Source organism: Pezoporus occidentalis, unplaced genomic scaffold (genome assembly GCF_034315485.1).
Source record: "Pezoporus occidentalis ecotype Australia unplaced genomic scaffold, CSIRO_AGI_Poc_V1 ctg145, whole genome shotgun sequence".
Classification (NCBI taxonomy): Eukaryota; Metazoa; Chordata; class Aves; order Psittaciformes; family Psittacidae; genus Pezoporus; species Pezoporus occidentalis.
This window is the reverse complement of record NW_026913263.1, coordinates 1,911,917-1,933,605: the sequence shown is the minus strand read 5'-3', so window position 1 is coordinate 1,933,605 and position 21,689 is coordinate 1,911,917. Positions and strand designations below refer to the sequence as shown.

At 42.9% G+C, this 21,689-nt stretch overlaps 1 protein-coding gene across 3 annotated transcripts in view; it reads right to left on the bottom strand.

Annotated features, from left to right (window-relative positions):
- STIMATE (STIM activating enhancer) overlaps positions 1–21,361 on the bottom strand; it is a 36,658-nt gene extending 15,297 nt beyond the window's left edge. The window contains exons 1-3 of one of the 3 annotated variants that reach the window (XM_062610241.1): positions 21,116–21,361; positions 3,351–3,399; positions 1,509–1,604 (exon numbers count right to left, since the gene is read on the bottom strand). In XM_062610241.1, coding sequence (XP_062466225.1) covers positions 1,509–1,604; positions 3,351–3,399; positions 21,116–21,290 — 320 coding nt within the window. In that variant the 5' untranslated portion in view covers positions 21,291–21,361. Of the gene's footprint in view, positions 1–1,508; positions 1,605–3,350; positions 3,400–21,029; positions 21,095–21,115 lie in introns of those variants that run through there. The other 2 variants (XM_062610240.1, XM_062610243.1) reach the window with 2 other exon arrangements.
- Between the last annotated feature and the right edge of the window lie 328 nt (positions 21,362–21,689).

Sequence of the window (21,689 nt, the reverse complement as noted above, 5' to 3'; positions counted from 1 at the left end):
CACTTAGAATATAATTTTCCCAAGTGGCTTTGGTTAATACTACATCCTATTTTTTCTGCTAACAAGGAGGACCTTGGACCCTTGTCCAAGAAATTATATTGTTACCCTGAGAACAGTGAAGAACAGCTCTCTGCCTCATCCTCTTGGTCTGTATCATGTTACACTTACAAGAAGTGGCATCTGAAAATAAAGCTATGTAGAGCGCACTAAAACGTGTAGAATGGAACACGTTAGGAAGCCTTTCATTTTGAAAACTCAGCACACAGCACAGCTATTGTCAATTTTAAAATACTTGAGCTCTACCTTTAAACGCTGACACTTTTAGGCGAGCTGGGGTAAGCTTCCTCAAATATATATTTCAATATATAAAACCAGAATGAAAGCAACTTGCACCTGCCAGTTTTTAAACCTATCAGGGTAAGCAAGGGAAAATCCTACAATGATGCCTGATATTACTGTAACTCTCAATTATAATTTAAGCTTTACCATTATTGTGTTAAAATAAAGGCATTTTCCCCACCACAATGGTTTATGGAGGGAAGAGAAAAGCAGTGTTTTACTTGGTGATTTATAGCGTATAAGAACGCAGAAGAAACTGAGGAAGAATAAGAGAAATAAAACAGGCTTGTGAAGCAACACAAGCATTTCCTTGGGCTGTGTAGCTTCTTTGTTTAGGAAAGGACAACAGTGAGCAGATGCCATTGAAGGATCTGGATTGCTTTTAAAGGGCACATTATCAGGCTTTTTAAAGTAATTTCACAGCTTCTATTACCAGGAACGTGTAAGCTTCTTTCAGCATAAGCCCTACAAAGAACAAACCCAAACAATTACCATTTGCTTCAGGAGCTCCTGTAAAGAGCCTGGCAGGGTCCTAGTCATAAAATCTTCAGGTTTAATATACTACAGTGAAATGCTTATCTACTTAGTCACACTGCTCCAAGCGTGACATTGCAAGATTAATTTGTGCACTAACTGCCTGGGTGCAGAGCAATATTTCCTGTTTTAACCTAATGAAATAATACTGCAGTAGCTACTGTAGGGTTTAGAAGAAAATACAAGCATGAATGATTTTTGCTAAGGATCCCTGAAAGCAACCTGACTTTCTATTAAAGTCTTGCTGCATTGAACAGCTGGAGGTCAGCGGACACAACTTCATATTCATTTCCTTTGGTCCCTAGCACCTCCTCCAGCAGACTCATGTTACAGCCTGCATCCTAAATTCTCATTCATTAACTGGAGGGGGGGAAGCAGTAAGAGTTTACTCTTGGTCTAAAATATCTATAGACAGCCCCCCCCAAAAAAAACCTCTCTCAGGTCCTGCCAGCTGTGAACTAAAAAGAGCAGAACTCTGATCCTTGATTAACTCAGGTTAAGGTACAGGTTTTTGAAAGTGATTTCTACCATGAAAATAGGTTGCTCAGCCCTGTCTTGCATTATGGCCCAGGTACACCACCAAACACAACTGCAGAGCTTCCATAAAGACCAATATTCCGAATTTAAACACTTACAGTGAACAGGGGTCTTCTTCTGTAAGGTCTGATAAATAGACATTTGCGAAGTGGATGAATAACATCCCTATGGCTTGCTTGGAAGTATCTAAAAACCTGTACAGAGTCAAAACAGTTTTTAAGACAGACAAAAACGTTTACATGACAGCCAGACACTGCAAATTTATGTTAATTAAAATTCCATCTCAATTATTCATTTGTTTTCCTCAAATGAGACCACCAGAATGATGAAGTGCCCCGGAATTTAGCTTGTTTAACAATGTTCCACTTTAAATTCTGCCCCCTTTTTTTCCTTGAACATTGCAAACAATAAACCAAATCATAAACTTGAAACCTTACCATTGTAAATTTCAAGTCCAGAGATATCCTCTTGGTATCATATGTATTATTCAAGAGCTAATCCTCACTAAACCTAGCTAAGTCTTTAATAACCTTGTGTAAACAATGAGGATCCCAGTCTCATGAGATACTTCAGTCCCTTTATGCATTTTTAGCAAGTTTATGGCAGGGACAAAACCAACATCCTCATCATGTGCTTGCTGGTGAGCAGTTTAATAGCTGACTAATAATGGGTCGTTTAACTAGAGTACCTTGCTAAAAAGCTAACATCTTTCAGCCAACAGCATGAAGTGGTCTCACCGATTTTTATCTGTAGTACAACAGCTTAGACCACACTACAAAAGAATTACAACCTTGAAAATAGTTTGCTATTTACAGGGAAAAACAGAAAAAAGCACTTAAGCACTGATTCAGTATTGACTCCAACCCTTTATCATCACCCTTTGCACAAAACCAAAACTCCCAGTGGATGTTTCATTGGATGTCTCATTAGATGTTAAATAAAGGGATTGTGTAAAAAGTATTCTGTAGGCACAAGTGTGTTCTTTATAACAGACCAACACCCCTTCTGTCTGTTGTTTCCTGGTCTAAACAAAGATCCAAACGCCCCAACAGATACAAACATTTTATGCCTGAATTCATCTCCCCTCCTTAACTTAAACTTCATTCTCTTACATTCATTGCATGACACAGAAAGCAGAGTGTTGATAAGGCAGGAAGCCAGTGAGTTCCTTATCTAATCAGTATACCACACTATAAATAACAATAAGCAAGTCCCACAAGAAGACTTATTGCTTAAAAATTAAGGGTTATCACCCCACTTATCAGAATTTCAGGCTGACAGTACACAAAACTTTGTATTTATTTTTTCAATAAAATAAAGGTCAGGGTTAGTTTTGAAAAAAACAGCATTGTACGAGATGAATTTAAACCACTGAACTCTTCAACAACTGGAATGACTGCTTAACATTCACCCCAGTCTCAAAATTAGTACAGGCTGTGTTGGCATTGCTACAATCCAACAACCTTTAAGAAGTAATAAAAACAAATCTACTTTTTAGACCTTGCTTCTCTCATAGCTTATATATTTATATCTTTCATTGCACTGTTTTCTATATTATGTATAGCAGGATAGCTACAGAACATGGAATTTTGTTTAAGCCCAGCTGAGAGCTTCTTGTAAGCTTATGGAAGTTTGTACATGTTCAGATGCATCTCCGGGCAACTCCAAGTTTCCACCTTCAGAAGAAGCACAACTTGAAGGTTTATGCCTAAATGCACATCTCTGTAGAGATTCCTGGAAGTGCTTAGTAAGAAAGAACTAGCAGAGAAACACGCAGAAGAGACTCATGCATTTTGTTTTTGTTCCTCACGGTTAGTCCCCGATTTCTTGTCATCGCTTTTCTCTTCTTCAATCATCATACGCAAAAAAAAACCATTTCCTTCAATTTCTAACACATGCAAGAAACAACAAAAGTAAGAATAAAGCACGCACAAACATACCATATCCTCCAGGGACGTCGTTCATGCTTTGGTTCTCGGAAGCGTTTTACTAAGAAGAAAAAAAGAAAGCAAATAATTGAAGACAATCGGGAGCTCCCAAAACCAAAAAGTGAAAGCAAATCAGTTTGCTGAAATTGTACATTCTTCAATAAACGAGATCTTACGCAACAGCATTTCACTTTCTCAGCTCCAAGGAGAACTTTCAAAGAAACTGGCTCCCTTCTGTCACCTTCAAGTTCCTAGAGATCCATCATCTGACTGCCAATATAGCTCACTTGAAAACATCTATTACCGACACCGTTTCACTGGCCTTAGCTTTTATGACTGCCCATCCAGAAAACCTAATTTCCAATAGGAAAGCAGGTATTAGAAAAACCCATTTCTTTTGCTCACTACAGTCCAAAAGTCAAATTGGAAAGTATTCTTGCAATACAGGGGCAATCTGTAATATCACTAATAAATCAAGTGAATTAGTAACAGGACAAATGTATTCTCTGACAAAGCATATTTATTTTACGGATGACAAATAAGACTTCTGTGGGCAAAGTGAATTGCAAAAGGAAAGCAGGGCAGACGTTTTAGTCAGATAATCCCTTCACAAAAAGGTTGGTACTATTAACCCCCCCCCCCAAATCCAGTATTAAAATCAGTGCCAACTATACAAAGCCAAAGAAATAGATGAATTTGACTATTTCAATCTTGATACAGTTTACAACACAAACTGTTTGGGTATCGGACTGAAAGCTCCTCATACCCCCTGCCCTGCTACTCCCAGGTACTATCCTAGGAAATTCCATTCTTAACTCTTTCTGAGCAAGAAAACCCTTTTTCCCTACTGGGGACTCATGCTGAGCTCTGGTCAGACCTGGAGCAGGGGGCTGGGGCAGCCTCACCTCTGCCTGATCTGGCCTAACGCAGATTTGTTTTCTCTTACAGCTGCAAGATAACCAATTCCTTATAGATCATAAAGACAGACCAAAGACAATGGAGTATAGCAAACCCTTTCACTAAGGATGGGGTTTATGCATGGGTTTAACATATGGGTTTTCTTCTGCCAAAGGTTGTGTCACCCACCAGCTCCTTCCACAGACATCTTGAAAAATAATTCTTTAGGCTCTTATTTCAGTCCTCCAAAAGGTCAATAGGATTCTAACCTGGGAGCAGCAAGGAATGCAAGTTTCAAAGAGGATGCTGCATATAATGTATGCATATATTTCAGTGTGAGGTGTCCCTGCCCATGGCTGGGGGGTTGGAACTGGATCATCTTAAGGTCCTTTCCAACCCTGACTACTCTATGATTCTATGATAAATTATGCTCACCTAGCTTACAAGCCTTTAAAACACATGCTGGGTTATGAACCAATCAACTATTTCAAAACATAAGGCAATATTCCCCAAAGCCAACCTCATAGACATAATACAGCATTAATATTATTACCCAAAGGCCTTAAAATGGACAAAGAAAAATTCACCTCCAAGGTGGAGGGGCAGTGTTTGCAGGGAGCACCACGCTAACAACTGTCTGCCACCGCCTCTGACAGCAGAGAAAGAAACCAGGTTTCACCCCCCGATAACGCAACTGTTGGAAACCAAGAAGTGACAAGGAGGAACGCCTGAACACTTACACCAAAGATGAAGCTGTAGTATCAACATTTGCCAGCAGTTTAATCTGTGAATCACACGCTGTAAATACAAAACTGCTGTTGCAAACGAGCAGCAGCCAGCTAAGTTAACCACTTTGTTGTTCATGACAAGGCCTCCCCAGTCACACTATGGATCACCTTCATCAGTGACCCTTCTACACAACAAGAAGCCACAAAGCATCACAAAATAAATGCAAGAAGCAGAAGTTTCAACTTCCTGGGATTTGTGCAAGATGCAGGCAAAATGGAGATTAAACTGGTAAGATCTGAATACTTCTGGAGGAGAGGGGGGAGTTCTATGAAGAAGTTGTATAAACCTTTGAATTATTTCTTTCTCTGAAGTATTCACCAAAAAAAAAAAATCATTTTGGAAGAGAATATTCCAAACCAATTCAACTAACACCATTTCCGGGCTTATCCAGACTGAGAAAAGACTTCAGGAAGTCCATGTTTCTCCAGCCAGCTCTTGAAAACATCACAATTCATTTGAGTTATCATTAAACAGGAAAGTTAACTTTGAAAGCCTCTACAGATGTCTTCTGGGAATGTATTAAATGGCTGATCACACCAGGAACTTTATCTACCCCTCAAGTTAAATGAGACGATACGTTCAAATGCCTTAGGAGCTGCTACCTGATGAATATGTACCTGTACACTTGAAGGCCTGCTGGATCCACATGAAACAGGGTTGCTTGCTCAGCCTAGTTTCATGCAGCTGTGTCTGCAAGCATCAGGTACCTCTGACATACCCAGGTATTGCCAGGAATTGCCCTACATCCCCCGATGCAGTACGCAGGTTACGTTGCCTATGCAGCACAACACAGTATCACTTCAGGGTGGTTCAAGTTGAGAGCAATTTCACTTCTTCCTCAGCAAGGGAGCATGTTTTCTGTAGGGCTAGAGACGCTGAGGCCTTCCCACTAAGTAAATTGAGCAAAACCCCCTCAGACTGTAAATAACCACACTGGTAAGCTCAGGATTAATAGCATGTTTGCTATTAATACACTAATTTTGCAACTAAAACCCAGCAATCCCCGCCCAAGATTCTGCAAATGTTTTAGGGATCTCTCAAACTGGGGAGGGGAAAGCAATTCTTCCCCCTGCCCACCTCCAATAGATGCCATGACTGTAGCCACACTCAGCTCTCAGTTTCCCCTGGCAGCCTGCATTGCCTCACTGTAAACTCGGAGATGTGCACTGGTGTGTGTGGCAGCTGACAGATGGATCTCAATCTGGCAGCTTCTCACTGAGGAGGTGGGACCACGCCATATGCTTCAGTTCGGAGCGTTACACTCGCACTAGCAAGGATTCACCATATTTAATATTAATTAACTAATAATATTCAGAATTCCATGCTGAATTATAAATGAAGGAAGCAGCACTGCTTGTTTATACATTCAATGCCAGAATTTGTCAGGAAAGGAAATAAAAGCACTTCTGCCAACAGGCATGTGAGCTGCCAGATGGACCCATAATAGATAAGCATAGAAGGCAGAGTATTGTTAATGCAAAATCCAAGTTCATTAAATTGTCTTCCCATTTCATTGAAAGTCTAGGAATAATTAATGACAGAGTACTGTGGAAGGCTTTCTAACAGTTAGAAACAGGAGTTCTGCAATCAGTATTCCAGAAAACTGAAGATGCACAGGGTCATATAGAAGAACAGAAACAAGAAATAAAAGTAAATCTCTCCAAAATGTCAATACAAAAAGCAATGCTTGAACCTGGTACTTGGAATTCTCTTGCTCCTTCAGCTCCTCAAAACGTACCACGGGGAATATTTTGCTGATGTGAACTAACTTCAGTATGGATTCAAGAACTCCCATCAAGTTTCCGGATGGCTGCTCTTGTAGCAGCACACAACTGGCCTGCCTCAGATGTCTGAAATGCTTCTACGTATCATGTATTGCATTTCTTAGACTATTCAAACTGTTTGATGTCCTCTGCAGCTGTACAATAACACTGCTCTTCTAAGGAGAGAACTGGGGAGAATTCCACCTGTATTTCCAGTGCTTCTCAAAACGTTCAAAAAACAGGTCAAAGACAAAGCATGTGAAAACTGGTTTGTTTCACAAACCTCCGATACATCTCTGTCATCAGACCTCAGCAAAGTGACAGCTGAGGCAGCCAAACGGGAGAAGAAAACCAAAAGGAGGAAAGGTTAGTAAGGGTAAGGTGACATCTGCACGTCACACATGCAAACCTGCTCATGAGCGTGGGCAGGTTCAGCCAGGATGGAATCGGAGCCTTCTCATGGGTGCTCAGGCAACTGGCACGAGGAAACAGCCAAAGTTACAGCCAGGGAATCTCCAGCATGACAGAAGTAAAAGCCTTCCAGTGACAGCTGTAAACTGCAACAAGCTGCCCAGAGAGCGTGCAGTGCTTTCAGTCTCATAGACCTTGAAAATTCACTTGGGCTGTGCTCTGAGCACAGGTGGGAGCAGGTGACATTTAGGCTCTCTTCCAACAAAACCTGGCCTGTAAGTCTAAAAGTCATCTGTCTGTGATATGACATTTAAAATCTCCAAGATTTGACCAACTACCAAAGGATCAAAGTATGCCTAACTATAAACCGTACACACACGTATCTATGTATGCACAGAATTTAACAGCAAGAACAGTCTGCTGCACTTTGAGCTTCCATGCAGTGTTGTATCATGAGACTGGTAAATCTCCTCCAGCAGGATGGCTTTGCTGGGCGCCCTGAACAACATGCTGCAACCAGACAGATCCTCCAGCAGAGCCCTCATAGTGCAAGACGGTTGTGATGGGCAGGGCTACTTTGATATTAATTCACATAATCTCCAACATTCCAGCATTAAAGTTTCCAGTAGAACACTTTTTGCTAACTATGTACTGAGGAACAGCCAAAGAGCTAAACTGAACATTAGCATCCAAACTCGGAATGGGATGCAGAATTTCATATGGCTACTCTCAGAGAACTGAACTATTTTGAGCCCATTTGGTTATCAGAACATATGCATCCCAAATCTGATCCTGCAATTTCTAACCCTGTAAAAAACTTGTAAAATCAACTACATATGCAGAGCAGATTTCAGGTTTTAAAAATTCTGTTTAGGAAGACTGTCAAAAACACTGTTCTGCTTGTTAGCATCGACACTTTGCCTACAACAGTGGGAAACATGCCTGCAATTCATGAGCACATGCACAACAGTCATTCCTGAAAATTCACACCACCATGGAATGACAATGATCAGTGAACGTTATGTTACCTGTGATCTTTGTCCTGTATTTGAACTTACCTCGCTTTCCCACTAAAGCAAAGCTTTTAAGAGGCTTGTCTTGCAGTTTCACTGCGCCCCATCCCTTATTTTCTTAGCAGCAAAGAGAGAATAAGAAGTTACATACTTCTCCAAAACGGAATTTTTCCATTTTAACTCTGAAGACACAACTTGCCTGATGACAGCAAGCTAAAATCATGCCTTACAACCATGTATCACTTGATTGTCAAAAGTTTCGGTGATAGTTATGAGCTCAGCATCTTCCTATACTCATAGCTTAAAGAAAAACCCAGGGACACAGCAGCTGTGTGTATTTAAAGACAGGTAATAAATGTGATTGCACTAAGGACAAAAACCCCAGTGTTTCTGGCTTGCTGCTCATTTCTCCAGAGAGAATTTTATGCCATTACTGTCTTGGCAATTCAATTTTTGCCCTACTGCAATTCTTCCTTCTTTTCCTATAGCCCATTAGCTACCACTGAGATGCTCAAATACAGGACACCCCGAAAGCCCACCTGCTTACTTCCCCACATAAGAACCCCTGAATTCTTCATTATATTGTTACTTAATGACCTAGACTTGTCAACACTCTTGGACACCAACTCTACTAAAGTAGAAATGATACTGGACTAGAGCAGCTGGTTTCTAGCCACATCCAGTGACACGTGTGGAAAAAAGGTATCAGGAACCACGGTTTGTTTCTTCACGGTGAAGAAAGCTATGGAATAACTCACTCAAAGGAAAACTGTTCTAGTCAGTGTTAAAGCCTGGCATACACGAAGTGCACGAGCTCACCAGCTTCGCTCCCCTGCAAAACGGAGCTCTAAAACTTCTGTAAGACAGAAAACAGTACTGGCCATGCAAGTACCCAACCTGTTTTCTTAATTCCACCTCACCCTTGGCCTCAACGCTTCTGTAGATGTGTGTAATTAAGAGACTGTCCATTAGAGATGGTTACCCAGGGAGAACCTTTATAGAAACGCTGGACACAATAAGGTTTAATGACCCAGCGAGTTAGTTATTCAGGGACATCATCACACTAATGATTCAGTGCCTGGACACCCGTGCAGTACCTGCAAAGCTGCAGGTCTTCTGCCAGTCTCTTTGTTCCAATGGCAACAGTTAGAAGGATAATGTGGCTACAGCTCTTGGGCAGCAAAACCTTGGCAACAGCTAAGTGGATCTGACTGGCACGCTTGTTAAAGCGGAGAACAAGGACTTTGTTTTACTGCAGTTAGATAAGCCAGTGGCGAGCATCCACCAAGCCAGGCTATCTCATGAGCAGGGCTCTTTTGTCTCAACACAGATGACGGAAAATGGTGTGCCAACACTGGATTTCACCTAATCTATCGCATAGGCAGCAGTGCTTGCTGGATAAACACTGGAGAATTGCAGTTACTGGAAACTGCCTCAGTAAAAACGTTTACTTCCTACCTGCTTCCACACCTAGCTCAAAGCCTACACAGAAATTCTGTCCCTGCAAAGGCTTTATGACAGCGAAGGGAGTGCCTATTGTAAAAAGCAGCTCGCCTTCACAGTGCAGGGGAGGAGAGGACAAATCATTACTAGGAAAAACTAAAACCACTGTAACCTGAGCTTTGGCATAAAGCAGACAATATTGTTTCTCCAGGAAGAGCGGCCAAGCGCATTACATGACATTGGTGAGCTTTTTATTCCTAACACGTACATAATTTAATCTCAAAAACCGTATTTGCCAAATGCTTTAGCTTGTAAAGACTGGCTGCAGGAGACACAGCTATTACGTGCCACAGACAGCCCAGCCTGAGCCAATTTCACCAAGGCTGATCTCACGCATCCTGGCAGCACATGATAGTGCGGCTCTGACAGAGGCAGTAATTGGCTGTCAATGAAGAAAACAAACGTGTCTTAGTAGAGCATGCAGCCCAGACATACCCCATCAACCGAGCTCCTTTTTTTAAAGGTAAAGCTTACTTTTAATACAGCTAGTATTTAATACAGCTAGGCACAAGTTCTCACTCTCAACTGCTAACTTATTTCCTATCTCCCCGCAGAAAGCAGTACTTTTAGAAGTCAGAAAATCCATGTGGTGCACACTATATGAACAAAAGTATTCAGCCCTTTACTCCCTGAAAGGCACAGAGGCACTACAGCAACACTAAAGGGTTGCAAGTAACTGCTTTAAGAACTCCAAGGTAAACCAAACAACTAGCTTAGGAACTTTTTATCCATGTATTAAAGTTATAAGACAAGATCTGATCTTGGAGACAGACATTTGCTATCTCTGCATTTAGCACATGCAGCACTGTTCAGCCAAAGCATGCTCCATTTGAAAGGTCACAATAAATACAATTTCCCAGCACTTTCAGTAACAGAAGCATATGCTGGTCTGCGTCTTCAGCAGGTATGAGATACTTAAAGCAAAAGAAATCTAAGCGTCCAGTACTGAAAGTACCTGCACAATCGGTTTGAGAAGTTTCATATCCAGCCCTCCTGCAAGCACTCGGAAGCAGCTGTTATTAAACAACTACCCCCACAAAGAGCAGGTAGGCTGCTGGAGAAGGTCCTACCACTCCTACCGTGCGACACACGCACCTAGTGAGAGCTGGAAAATGCAGTCTGCTGTGTTCAAGTGGGTTTCCTCCCCCCTCTCCCCCCTGCATTAAAAATAAGAACCATTTGGGAAACATGCATTATTGAGTACAAAACAAACAGAATCAATCTGTATTAATGTGCACTAAGCAGCAACTTATGATTCACAACACCATTTTCATGTACAGCATTCACAAGATCACTCAATAATACATGAAGCTTCCCTAACGTTATTAGCATGACAACAGATATCAATGAACTTTAAGTCATTCAAGCCAGTTGTTTTAAACCAGCTCTTGGGAACCGAGAGAACTGCCAAAGCACAGAGAGAAACTCACTCATCATTCATTAAAATATTAATTAAGCCAGTGACTGTAGCAGTTTTAAAAGCAGAAAGCAAAGCCAAAATGTAAGTTCAGATACAGGCAGAAAGACTGTACAAGGAAAACTGTGTTTCCATTTGTAGAAAATGATAAACAGAAAACATATTAAATCAAGAAGGCCAAAGGTAGATGTACACTGTATGTTTAGAGTCCATTAAACTCCAAGTAGCTTTGCTTACCAGATTCATTCTTCCAAGGCTGCTGAAACTATTGAAGCACTGAATTGTAAGCAAGACACATTTCACATAGCACCAGCTTGTTTTACAAGGAACAAAAGATAGAGAACCTATGGCCAATTATGCAGATTTCTTTGATATAATATACCAACAACTAGGTGTTCCCAGTATAAATTAGACTTCTGAAATCAAGACGAAAATATGTAACAATTTCATGTGCATAAGCATTCTTTTTAATGGTAAAGCTTCATACTTCTTACCATTTGTGTAAGTTTCATTAAAGCTTCACAACACCAAAACCTAATGCCAGCACTAAACAGTTCTGCCATAAGAAACCTCAAGGTTTTCAGATCATACGGACGAGGATTTTTTTTCCTTTTCCCCAGTTTAATTTTAAAGCACCTTGGACCATTTTATCTTCTAACATTACAATTACCTTCCAAAGAAAGCATTAAACCCCTATGCATATAAAATAACATACACTGCTAGTCACATCATCCGCGCCGAAAGAGAAAGCTATGCTGGAATATGCTGCATAGTAGCTGCTTTTCCAGCACAAGGGAAGAAGAGCAGTTATTCTAAAAAGGAATTAAAATTGTAGAGCATATCCTCAAAAATTAGAGACAAAGGATGTATGTTGTTAATTGCGAACAGTTGTTTGTCATTCCTGTTCCATGGGGAAAAATAAAACCTGTAGTTTTGGTAAATGGAAAAAAAATTAACTAGAGTGGAACAACAAAAACCAGGCAAAGGTTGTTTCTGTGAGTACTCATTCAAGGTGACTGGTTAGCATGTCCAAAATAGGTAAGACGTACTCTAGAAAATAGTATTTGGCCAAGTTCTAAGCACTGAAATCCAGGACGATGATTCTGTAAGTTTTACCAGTTACCAAAACGACATCAGCCCTATAAAATCTGCTGTTACATTTGAAACCCTCACAAATCCAGGAACTCCTCTCTCTAGTTTACCTCTCACCAAAGACTTCTAGTTACTTCCATTGGCTCATCTCCTTCAACAGCATCAGTGAAACACAGCAAGGGAGAGACCTCTCCAAGAGTAAGTAGGCAAATAAACTTCTTGTCGCAAATCTTTCTGTCTTGAGCAGCTCACAGGCAGCTGCTCCCCAAATCCTCCAAGCTCTATTTAATGCTCTGTGACCAGACGAAACAAGGGAACAGTACTACGCTCCTCTTCTCCCAGAGGAGCCAACACATTAATCACGGCAAGATGAGGAATGGTTTGCCTTAGAATCTGAGGTAGCCAAAAAAGTGACAAAAGTTAAAATGACCTAAGTTAAAACTACAAAAACATTTGATTATTAAAAAAATTGAAATTTCTAGGTAAACCAAACCCCAAACCAAACCAAACATCATGAACAACAGAAAAACCAAGTTTAGTACCTTCCTTGAGATGACTTTTCCCTCCTGTAGCTCAGCATGCCTCTGAACTAACTTGTATGTGAAACTATGGATCCAAACCATGAATGCAAGCTGTGAGAGGTTTGAACTCTGAATCCATTTTAGTCCGTTTTTACCCCCAACATTCATTCCATATAACGTATGTACTAGGTTCTAACTGCAAATTTAAATAACGTGTGATTTAGGATCAGTGCTAGAAAAACAGCTCTTCAGTATTTCGAGCAACAGTGCAAACAAGTTTAATTATTCCTGATTAAACCCTAAACCCTCATCCCTATACAACACCACTTGCAAAGGCAGCCTCATGCAAGCTCTAACCTCATATTCAGTGTGCCAGTGAGATCTAACATATTAAGTTTTGTAGGGAATATATCGTGCTGTGACCAAGAAATCTTTTATAACGTGAAGAATTTCCTCCCAGCAGGCATGAGGAGGCAGACCTGATTTTTCATTTCATCAACACAACCCACCCAGATAAGACTTTGTTAAATACCAGTTTAAGAATGCAAACTTCATTAACCATGAAATTAATACCACTGCAGAACACAAAAATGCACAGTGTGTGTTTGTACAATCAGCTCCTTACAAATTTAATTATAAAACACTAGTCAAGAACACATTCATTATGCAGTGCACAGTTAAACAACAGGCTAGCTAACAGTCCACAAGTTAGTTCTAATTAAACACAGCTTCAGAGTTTCTGGTTAATTTATCATTTTAATAGTTTACAAATGTCAACATAACTTATCCTTTTTCCTAAACATTTCATAATGTGAATGACATGCCAAATTATACTTAGAGCAATCTTATTATCTGGAGTACAATTATATCCAGCAAGCAGCTGAGTAATATGAAAACTTCGTACATTCTGAGCCAACAAGACAAAGAAGGGCATCAGACAACTGCTAATGAAATGTGCAGATTGGTTATCTAGATTTGTATTTTTTTTTCCCCTTAACTTTTCCTTGCATGGCATTTATGGCAATAGTTGCTGCATTTACTGACACATACTAATGACCTGACACCATTGGGATGTTAAGCCACCCAATAAAATGCTATTACAATCTATAGCCAACAAATAATCAGGCATCCTGTAGGCAGTTTTAATCAAAACCCCCAAGAAAATGTAGTTTAAGCAAGAATAAACGTTACGAAAACATGTTTCTCTTACTGGCAATAAATGCAAAGCCATGTACATAACTATGCTACAAAATAAGACTGGTTTTCTGTTTTCAAAATAGAAAACAATTCCAAAATTGTTATTCCTAACTTCCTTTCAGATTATTTTCTTCACTTGAAAAAGGCTCAGCTGAGTATTTCCTGACGCTATTATTACTTGGTTTTGTACAACATGAAATTTGTTAGAAAGGTTTGTCTTTTCCTGGAGAGCTTGGAAGGGACAGAATTTACATTACTAGGTATTTCATACATTAAAAAGCACTATGATATTACCATGGTAAAAGAAAGCCATTTACTTAGCTAATGTACTCACATGGTTGCTCCCCCTCTCCTCCCCCTGCTACAGCTTGTAGTGCATCTCTCGTTTTTGTCTCAAGCACAGATAAGAATGTCACAGAGACACTGAAAGGCCTGATGATTTATTTAAAACAAACAAGAAGCAGTCACATTACACGGCTGCCAGCAATACTTCACCATCCCAGAATAAACAAAGCACTTGATCACTGTAAAGCATAATTCACTTGGCTGTGACCAAAGTGACCTCAAAGGGCTTTTCCAAGTCCTGCAGCCACATGCAGCCACTTAACCCGCAGGCTAATAGCTACTACAGCCCACTGAGACATTGATCATTGCTAATTACCATGGATCGGGCCTGAAGGAGCAAGGGGTAAATACACCTTCTTTCCACTGCCAACCTGCCCTCCTGCTTCCTCCTTGGCTGCCGACCGGGTGGGAGGGGATCGCATCATCCCTTCATACCGGGTAGTCAGCCAGCCAGCCCCGCAGACCGACTGCCCTGGGAGACAAAGACTCGCTGTGCACAGGGAGTCCTTACGGGAAACCCAACACGGACTCCAATGGAAGCTCTCGGGGCCCGGGCTGGGGCCGGGCCCTGCCCCGCGCCCGCGGTGGAGCTGTCCATGGTCTTGCCCGGCCACGCACCTGCTCTGGTGACAAGCGGCTGTGTGGGGCTCAGCTGCCGGCTGGGCTTAAACCACGACATTGTGATGATACCTGAAAGCGGCCCTTAAAGTCGCTTCAGGCCACCTAACGCTAGGTCCAAGTGGACACTGGAACACACATTCTACATGCACCTGGCAATTCACCAGGTACCCGCACTCACAAGATGCTCTGGGAAAGAACACACAGAGCATTCTGCAAGGTGTGCTGCAGCGTGCAAGTACAATACTCTTCCTATTTTCAGCAACAGGAAAGGTCCTATTTGTGATCTGAAATTCTGTATGAGACAAGTTTTAACATGGGTCACACAAAGAAGATGAGGCAGTCCCCAGCAGTCCATGTGAACATGTACCACGTCACTCAGAGCGAATACAATGATGGGATGTTAACCAGTCAGGTAATATCAAGTCTTTTAAAACAATGTCTTTGTTAACAGAACACCACCCTGCTAACAGGCTTCTCCCTACATCTGAGGAAATGGCCAGGTAGAATAAACTTGATACTGCTACTCAAAAGCCTCTATTCCACTGCTGATTTTATGGGATATCAAAGTCAACTCCCTGCCATTTTCATGTTCCTTAAATCTGCTCAAGCAGAAAGAAAATTACTACAGAACACAACTAAAATAATATGCTTTGGTTCTTTTTCATCTCATAGTTCTCTTTAAGATCCTTTTTTTGAAAGGCCACGGGAATTACTTTAAATTCCTTTTCAAGTCCCAGCTCCCCAGAACATTATCTCCTGCACTAATACTCCCTTCCCTTCACACAAATATGAAATCATACCTCTGAAAAGCATATTTTTACTAAAGCATTTCAAATTCCACTGAACTATTTACCAAGACAGCTTATTAGGTGAAGAAGCATTCACTTTCCTTGAATGGCTTATCAGGAGGGAAAACCTTGCTGTGAAGTAAACTGATCCTAGGGATGTAGTTTTTAAGGTATTTCCTTTAAGGCACTATAAGCAAAAAAGACCTCAAATATATATATATATATATATATATATATATATACACACAGAGTATCTTTTATAAGAACTGTTTGGGTTTTTTTCCCCAGCTGTGACCCTCAACAGCAAACCCATCTACTCACTTATTCACTGCACCTCTCCCCTGCCATTTAACTTCTCAGTGCAAGTAGAAACAAACTATAATAAAGCCATAAAATGGCAACAGACCCACACACCCTGCTCTCCTTCACAGCAATTCTGTATTTTCCCCCCACAGACACAACCCTTTTACCTGCAGAGGACCAAGGAATATTTCTATTTCACTAATTCAACAGCAGGACTCGCATGTAATTCCTCAGCTGTTCCTAAGTACCCCAAACCAAACATAACCACACTGATAAGGTATCAATCTACTGATAAAGAAGCTTAGTAAATAAACAACATATTCAAGATAAGTACATGAAGCAGGTTGTGTTAGATAGGGTAAAGGGACAGGCAATGGTTTTTATTCCCCACACCTTTCTGCCAGTTTGGCTAATAAAAATTACATTACTTACAACTATGCCTACATCCCTGCATCACACCCGTGTGTGAGTACTGTGCTAAGCCCACTCTAATCACTCGTTACTGATAAAAGCCTAACCAAAAAATGCTCAGAAGGTGCTCAGAATTACTGACAACACAGATCCTATTATACTAACCAACTCTGTGGCATCAGTAAATAAAAAACTACTACACCAAAAAAATATCCCACTTAAGAACAAAGCCGTTTATTTTACAATCAAGTTCCTCATGAAATAAGATACAAGCTTTACAATGGCAAACTTTGAAAAAATATTATGTCTGGCTTAGTGACCTGAAGCATAAATATCCATCTCTTCCACCAAGGGAAACCCATTAAAACTTCCTGTTATGAAGTGGCTTGGCTTAAACAACCAAGGGTGGAAAATAACACACACTTAGGTAGGAGGGACAAGAGTAAAATTAAACAGCAGACTTCAAAAAAGCAGGCTAACAGACTTGAGAATGAGTGGCCAGATCCAAAAGGGCTGCCAGGCCAAGCAGATTTGCCACAAAGAGGTAGTTTTTAATCAGTTAGTTCCCTCTGGCACGGAGTTACAGTGAATGGTTAGGAAGGAAGCAACAGAAGTTGTCTCACCCAACTTCAGCACAGCTACTGATGTACTGGAATATCTGCAGTGTGTGGGTGAAAGTGTTTCAACACATCTTTAGCTTCACAGCAGAGAGTCAAACTCTGAGCAGGAAAGATTAATCCACAGTGATTAAAGGCAACACACTGATGGGCTCCAATAATATTAAGTATATTCACTGCTTACTCAGACATCAGGAAAGTACCTCACTTCTCTAGCACACAGTGCTTTACACTAAGACCAGGAGGGCAAGATCTGAAATCAGAGCGACTAAGTAGTAGATCTGGGAGGCCTTACACTTAGAGCAATAAAGACAAATGCAAACGTCTGTTCTTTGGTTAAGGCGCTAGGAAGGCTCCTGCATAAGGTCAGGGTAGATGATAACTAACGCATCTCCTACAAGAAGAAGATTTAGGGGGTTACGACGGGTTGTATATTTGAATCTGAAAATAGCAGAAGAGTCACTCATTGAAAAGGCTACTGTGAGGTAAGAGAGTAAGTTAAACTGCTCTTCGTTCCCTGTGTGACAGAACTGGGAGGCAAGAGCTATGAAGAAAAAGAAACTTCAGATTTCATTTCAAATGGTCACTTCATCAGCTCAAAGCGAGAAAGTCTCTGCTCCTGTCACTTCCTGGTTGCGCCAATTCAGTAGTGAGGGCACGCACAAGGCAGCTGATAACATGACTGATCCTTTGAAGCATTAGAAGTCTCAGCAAGGCAGTTTCCACACTCCTTCCGTCAGAGTCACATCTTCAGCAAATTAAAAACCTGACACTTGACCACATTTTAGCCCTTAAAATACAAAGTTTGGCTGATGTCAACGGCGGGCCAGCTGATAGCACAACTTTACAGCAATTGAGTAGGTTCACAAACAAGAGGTGGCAAACTGGCATGTCAGACCTTAAACAATTTAGCTCTAAGAATAACCCTTCAGTCATTTGTAGATGAACATTCACCAACAAGGCAAAGGAAAGGTCCTCCTCTTACAGCCAGCTACTATAATCAGAACAAACCAGTACAAAGTTGCCTTCATTCCACTGAAGGCAAGCATGGCAAGAGTTATCTAGAAAAGGGCAAGTCTGGGTCAGCCTTTGATTTAGGCACTTACAAAAAACATTCTATTCTTTACATGTCAGATCAAGTATTTTTCAAAGGAAAACAGCCTCTGTGCATATAGAGCAATTCCACAATGTATTTCTGTTGTCATTACTTTCATTTCTGTTTCTACATAGCATTCTGCACCATTTATACCCAAGTATTTTAGTATCTCCTTCTAGGATTCCCTTCCAAATGGAAGACAAAAAAGGACCACCACACAAAAAGACAAGTGATTTTCCCTTTATAAGTCAAATTTAATTATTAAATTTAAATACCAGCCAGTCGTTTGTCTTCAGCTCTCTGACTTTTTACAAAGAGCTGGAGAAGTGATACAGCCACACACAAACAATTCATGCCATTCAAACGGGAGGCCCACCTCTGCCCTGTTAGCAGTGCCACTTCTCCAGCAGTCCACACGTACAGCCACTTGTTTCTCCCTCAGCACGACCAGCTCAGTTGTGCTGGACAGCTGGAGGACCAGAGCACAGAAATCCTCCGGCTTACAAGTAACCACATTTCACAGAATCACAGAATAGTTAGGGTTGGAAAGGACCTTAAGGTCACCCAGTTCCAACCCCCCTGCCATGGGCAGGGACACCTCACACTAAACCATCTCACCCAAGGTTTCATCCAACCTGGCCTTGAACACCGCCAGGGATGGAGCATTCACAACGTCCCTGGGCAACCCATTCCAGTGCCTCACCACCCAAACAGGAAAGAATTTCCTCCTTATATCCAATCTAAACTTCCCCTGTTTCAGTTTGAACCCGTTACCCCTTGTCCTGTCACTACACTTCCCTGTTTATTTTTCTTGCTGTATCAGTTGTGATCCAGCTCCAGAAGCTGTGTCATCCCTTCTGCCACAGCAGCTCAGGGACAGGAACAACTGTGACTGCTGAGGAGAGGTCACACGCTCCCTCCTGTTCCCAGCCACAAGTTCCCACTTCTCTGTCACATGAGATCACAAAAAGCCCTATGTGTAGAGGCAATTTTGAAGGGTTTTGGAACAACATTCCAGGTGCTTTGTGTATGATACAAAAAGGACAGTAACATTTGGACAGATAAAACCATCGCTCCAGCACAGCACTTAACTGAGGGGGAACTGCCAGTTTGCCAGTATAACTGGCCCACTGAGGCCAGCTTCTCCTCCTGCTAGGAGACAGGCCCAAAACTAAGTGGAAAAGAACATGGCTGTCAAACCTGAATCAAACATACCCATCCTTCAGTTGCTTCAGCACTTGTAAGCGCAACAAGTTGCTGCCCTTTTTACTCTAAACTCGTTTGGAAACCGACTCCTTTCCTCACCAGTACCATTGCAAGGACCAGCCCCCTTGCTTTCACCTCCTTCTTCCACAACTACAAGCCCTTTATTGACAGTCTGCTTCTAAAAGTTCATGGTTTAAAAATATCTAGCCAAAGTCAGGAAGTGCAGCTTACAACCAGGCTTTTGTTTTCCTATTAAAAACTTCTTGTGTTCACTTTTTCTTGTCTTCATCGAGTATTCCAGTGTCACTCTAAAATACATGAAGATAAGCAATACCATTCCCAGGAAAAAAATCCTATCCCAGCAAAGAACATCTGCAGTTCTTCATCTTTTGACATACAACCCATATGAATTATGTGGTTGTATCTCTTCATTCTAAAGCCAACGCTTACACATCATCATCTTAACGCTTACATATCCCAATGCTTACACGTCATCATCTTAAAGCAGTACTTTTGTTTGCAAACTTTTAAAACTTTTAGTTATGAGGATGCTGACTAAGCAAGTGTTACACCAGTGACTACTGCTGTCATTCAGAAAACTATGCTACATGCATACATAGTTTTCATAAGAGCAATGCAATTGTTTGCTGTGACGGAAACACCAAAGTATGCAAACAAGAGTTTGTTAGCAAACTTGACTTAACCACAGCAGTATGACACTAGCATGAAGTGGTATCAGTGCCATTCTAACACAAACGGGATCTTGGCCTTTGGCTCAAATTGTAAAACACATGCAGCTGATGCTCCCTTTTCCCTCCCCCACATTTTGTTAAAAGCGACTTCATGGTGAGCTGAGTAATAGCTCTGGGCTTCCTTTTCACTCCACAACTGAAGGGACACTAACTACAGGATGGGACAGAGAGAAAAATCTACCAGAACTGCTCCACGTTGTTGCGATTCCCTCAGAGCAGGCAGGGCTGGAATCATTCGAGTCCTTGCCTTTCCACCAAACTCAAACGAGCAGGTATCAAGTTCCTGCTCAGGAGCTGAGCTGCTGCAAGCAGCCACACGAGCTCACCAGCTGCTTCAGCTCCAAGGTACGGAGCAAGCGCGGCACAGTGCGCTGCGATTTAAACAAGCCGTGTCTGACTGCGCCGTTGACAATGTGACAAGGTGCACTTGCAGTGAAACTGACACAGCCAAACCCTTGCCTTTTGTATATTTTAAACCCGAGTAATCCTGCACACCCCGCTACATCCTGCTGTTGCGTTCAAAGCGAATACGTGCCCGCACCAACAGCGATAAATTGCACTGACATTGGTGCAAACATTAGGAAAGCAAGTTTCAGAAAGTCGTGTGCTTTTAGCACTTGACACCCAGGCTCTGGGAAACAACGCTGTTCATCCTTAGCGCCTGCCTTCAGAGCGCACCGACCGCTCCCCCCAGCCCTGCAGCCGCACAGTCCTGGTCAGGGGAGCACGGGGAGCACCAAGAGGCCTCCGGAGCTGCCGAGCCGTGTCCCGCGGCCTCACCTCACGGCCCCGCTCCAGCTCACCTGACACCAGCAAAGCCCCGGCCGCGGCTGCACCTTCTCAGGCCGCCGCCCGGCCGGGAGCCCGGTATAGCCCTGGACGGCCTCAGGGCCCTGCAGCGAGGCGGTGGCACCGTTAACCCAGCCCGAGCCCCCGGACGCGGAAGGACCCGTGCGGCCGCGGCCCGGCAGCTGCCGCCAGGCCGCTCGGAGCCGCCGAGGCCCGGAGGCCGCGGCCCGCCCCCGCCGAACTCACGCATGAGGGTGCTGAAGGCCACGACGCCCAAGAGCCCCTGCAGGAAGATGCCGAAGCTGTCCATGAGGGCCCCGTTCTCGCAGCCGCGGTCTCCCGGCCCCACCGCCGCACCCCCGCCCGGCTGCGGGGGGCCGCCGGTGAAGCCGAGGCTGCCGTTGGGCGGCGGGAGCCCCATGGCGAGACCCGGCCAGCGCCCGCCTCAGCGACGCATGGCCACGGCGACGGCGCAACCGGCGGCAGAGCCCCCGCCCCACGCCCCGCTACGTCACCGGCGGCGCCGCGATCCCATTGGCAGAGCCCCGCCCCTGCGGCCCTCGCGGGTCAGCCCCGCAGCTCGGCGTGAGGAGGCGGGGAGAGGCGGGTCCGCTCGGCGGGCGCCGTGAGCCCTGCGCGCCTTGGCCCCGGTGCTCCGAGCTGCAGCAAAGCAAGAGCTCAGGAACGCAAGCGGTTACCTGAACAGAGCAGCGACCAAAGCAGCTGCCTGCTCCCCGCCTTGCACACGCTGATCGCATGCCTCAAGCGCTGCCCTTCAAACAGGGACCTGACCCGCTTCCACAGCTGCTGTCCAACATCG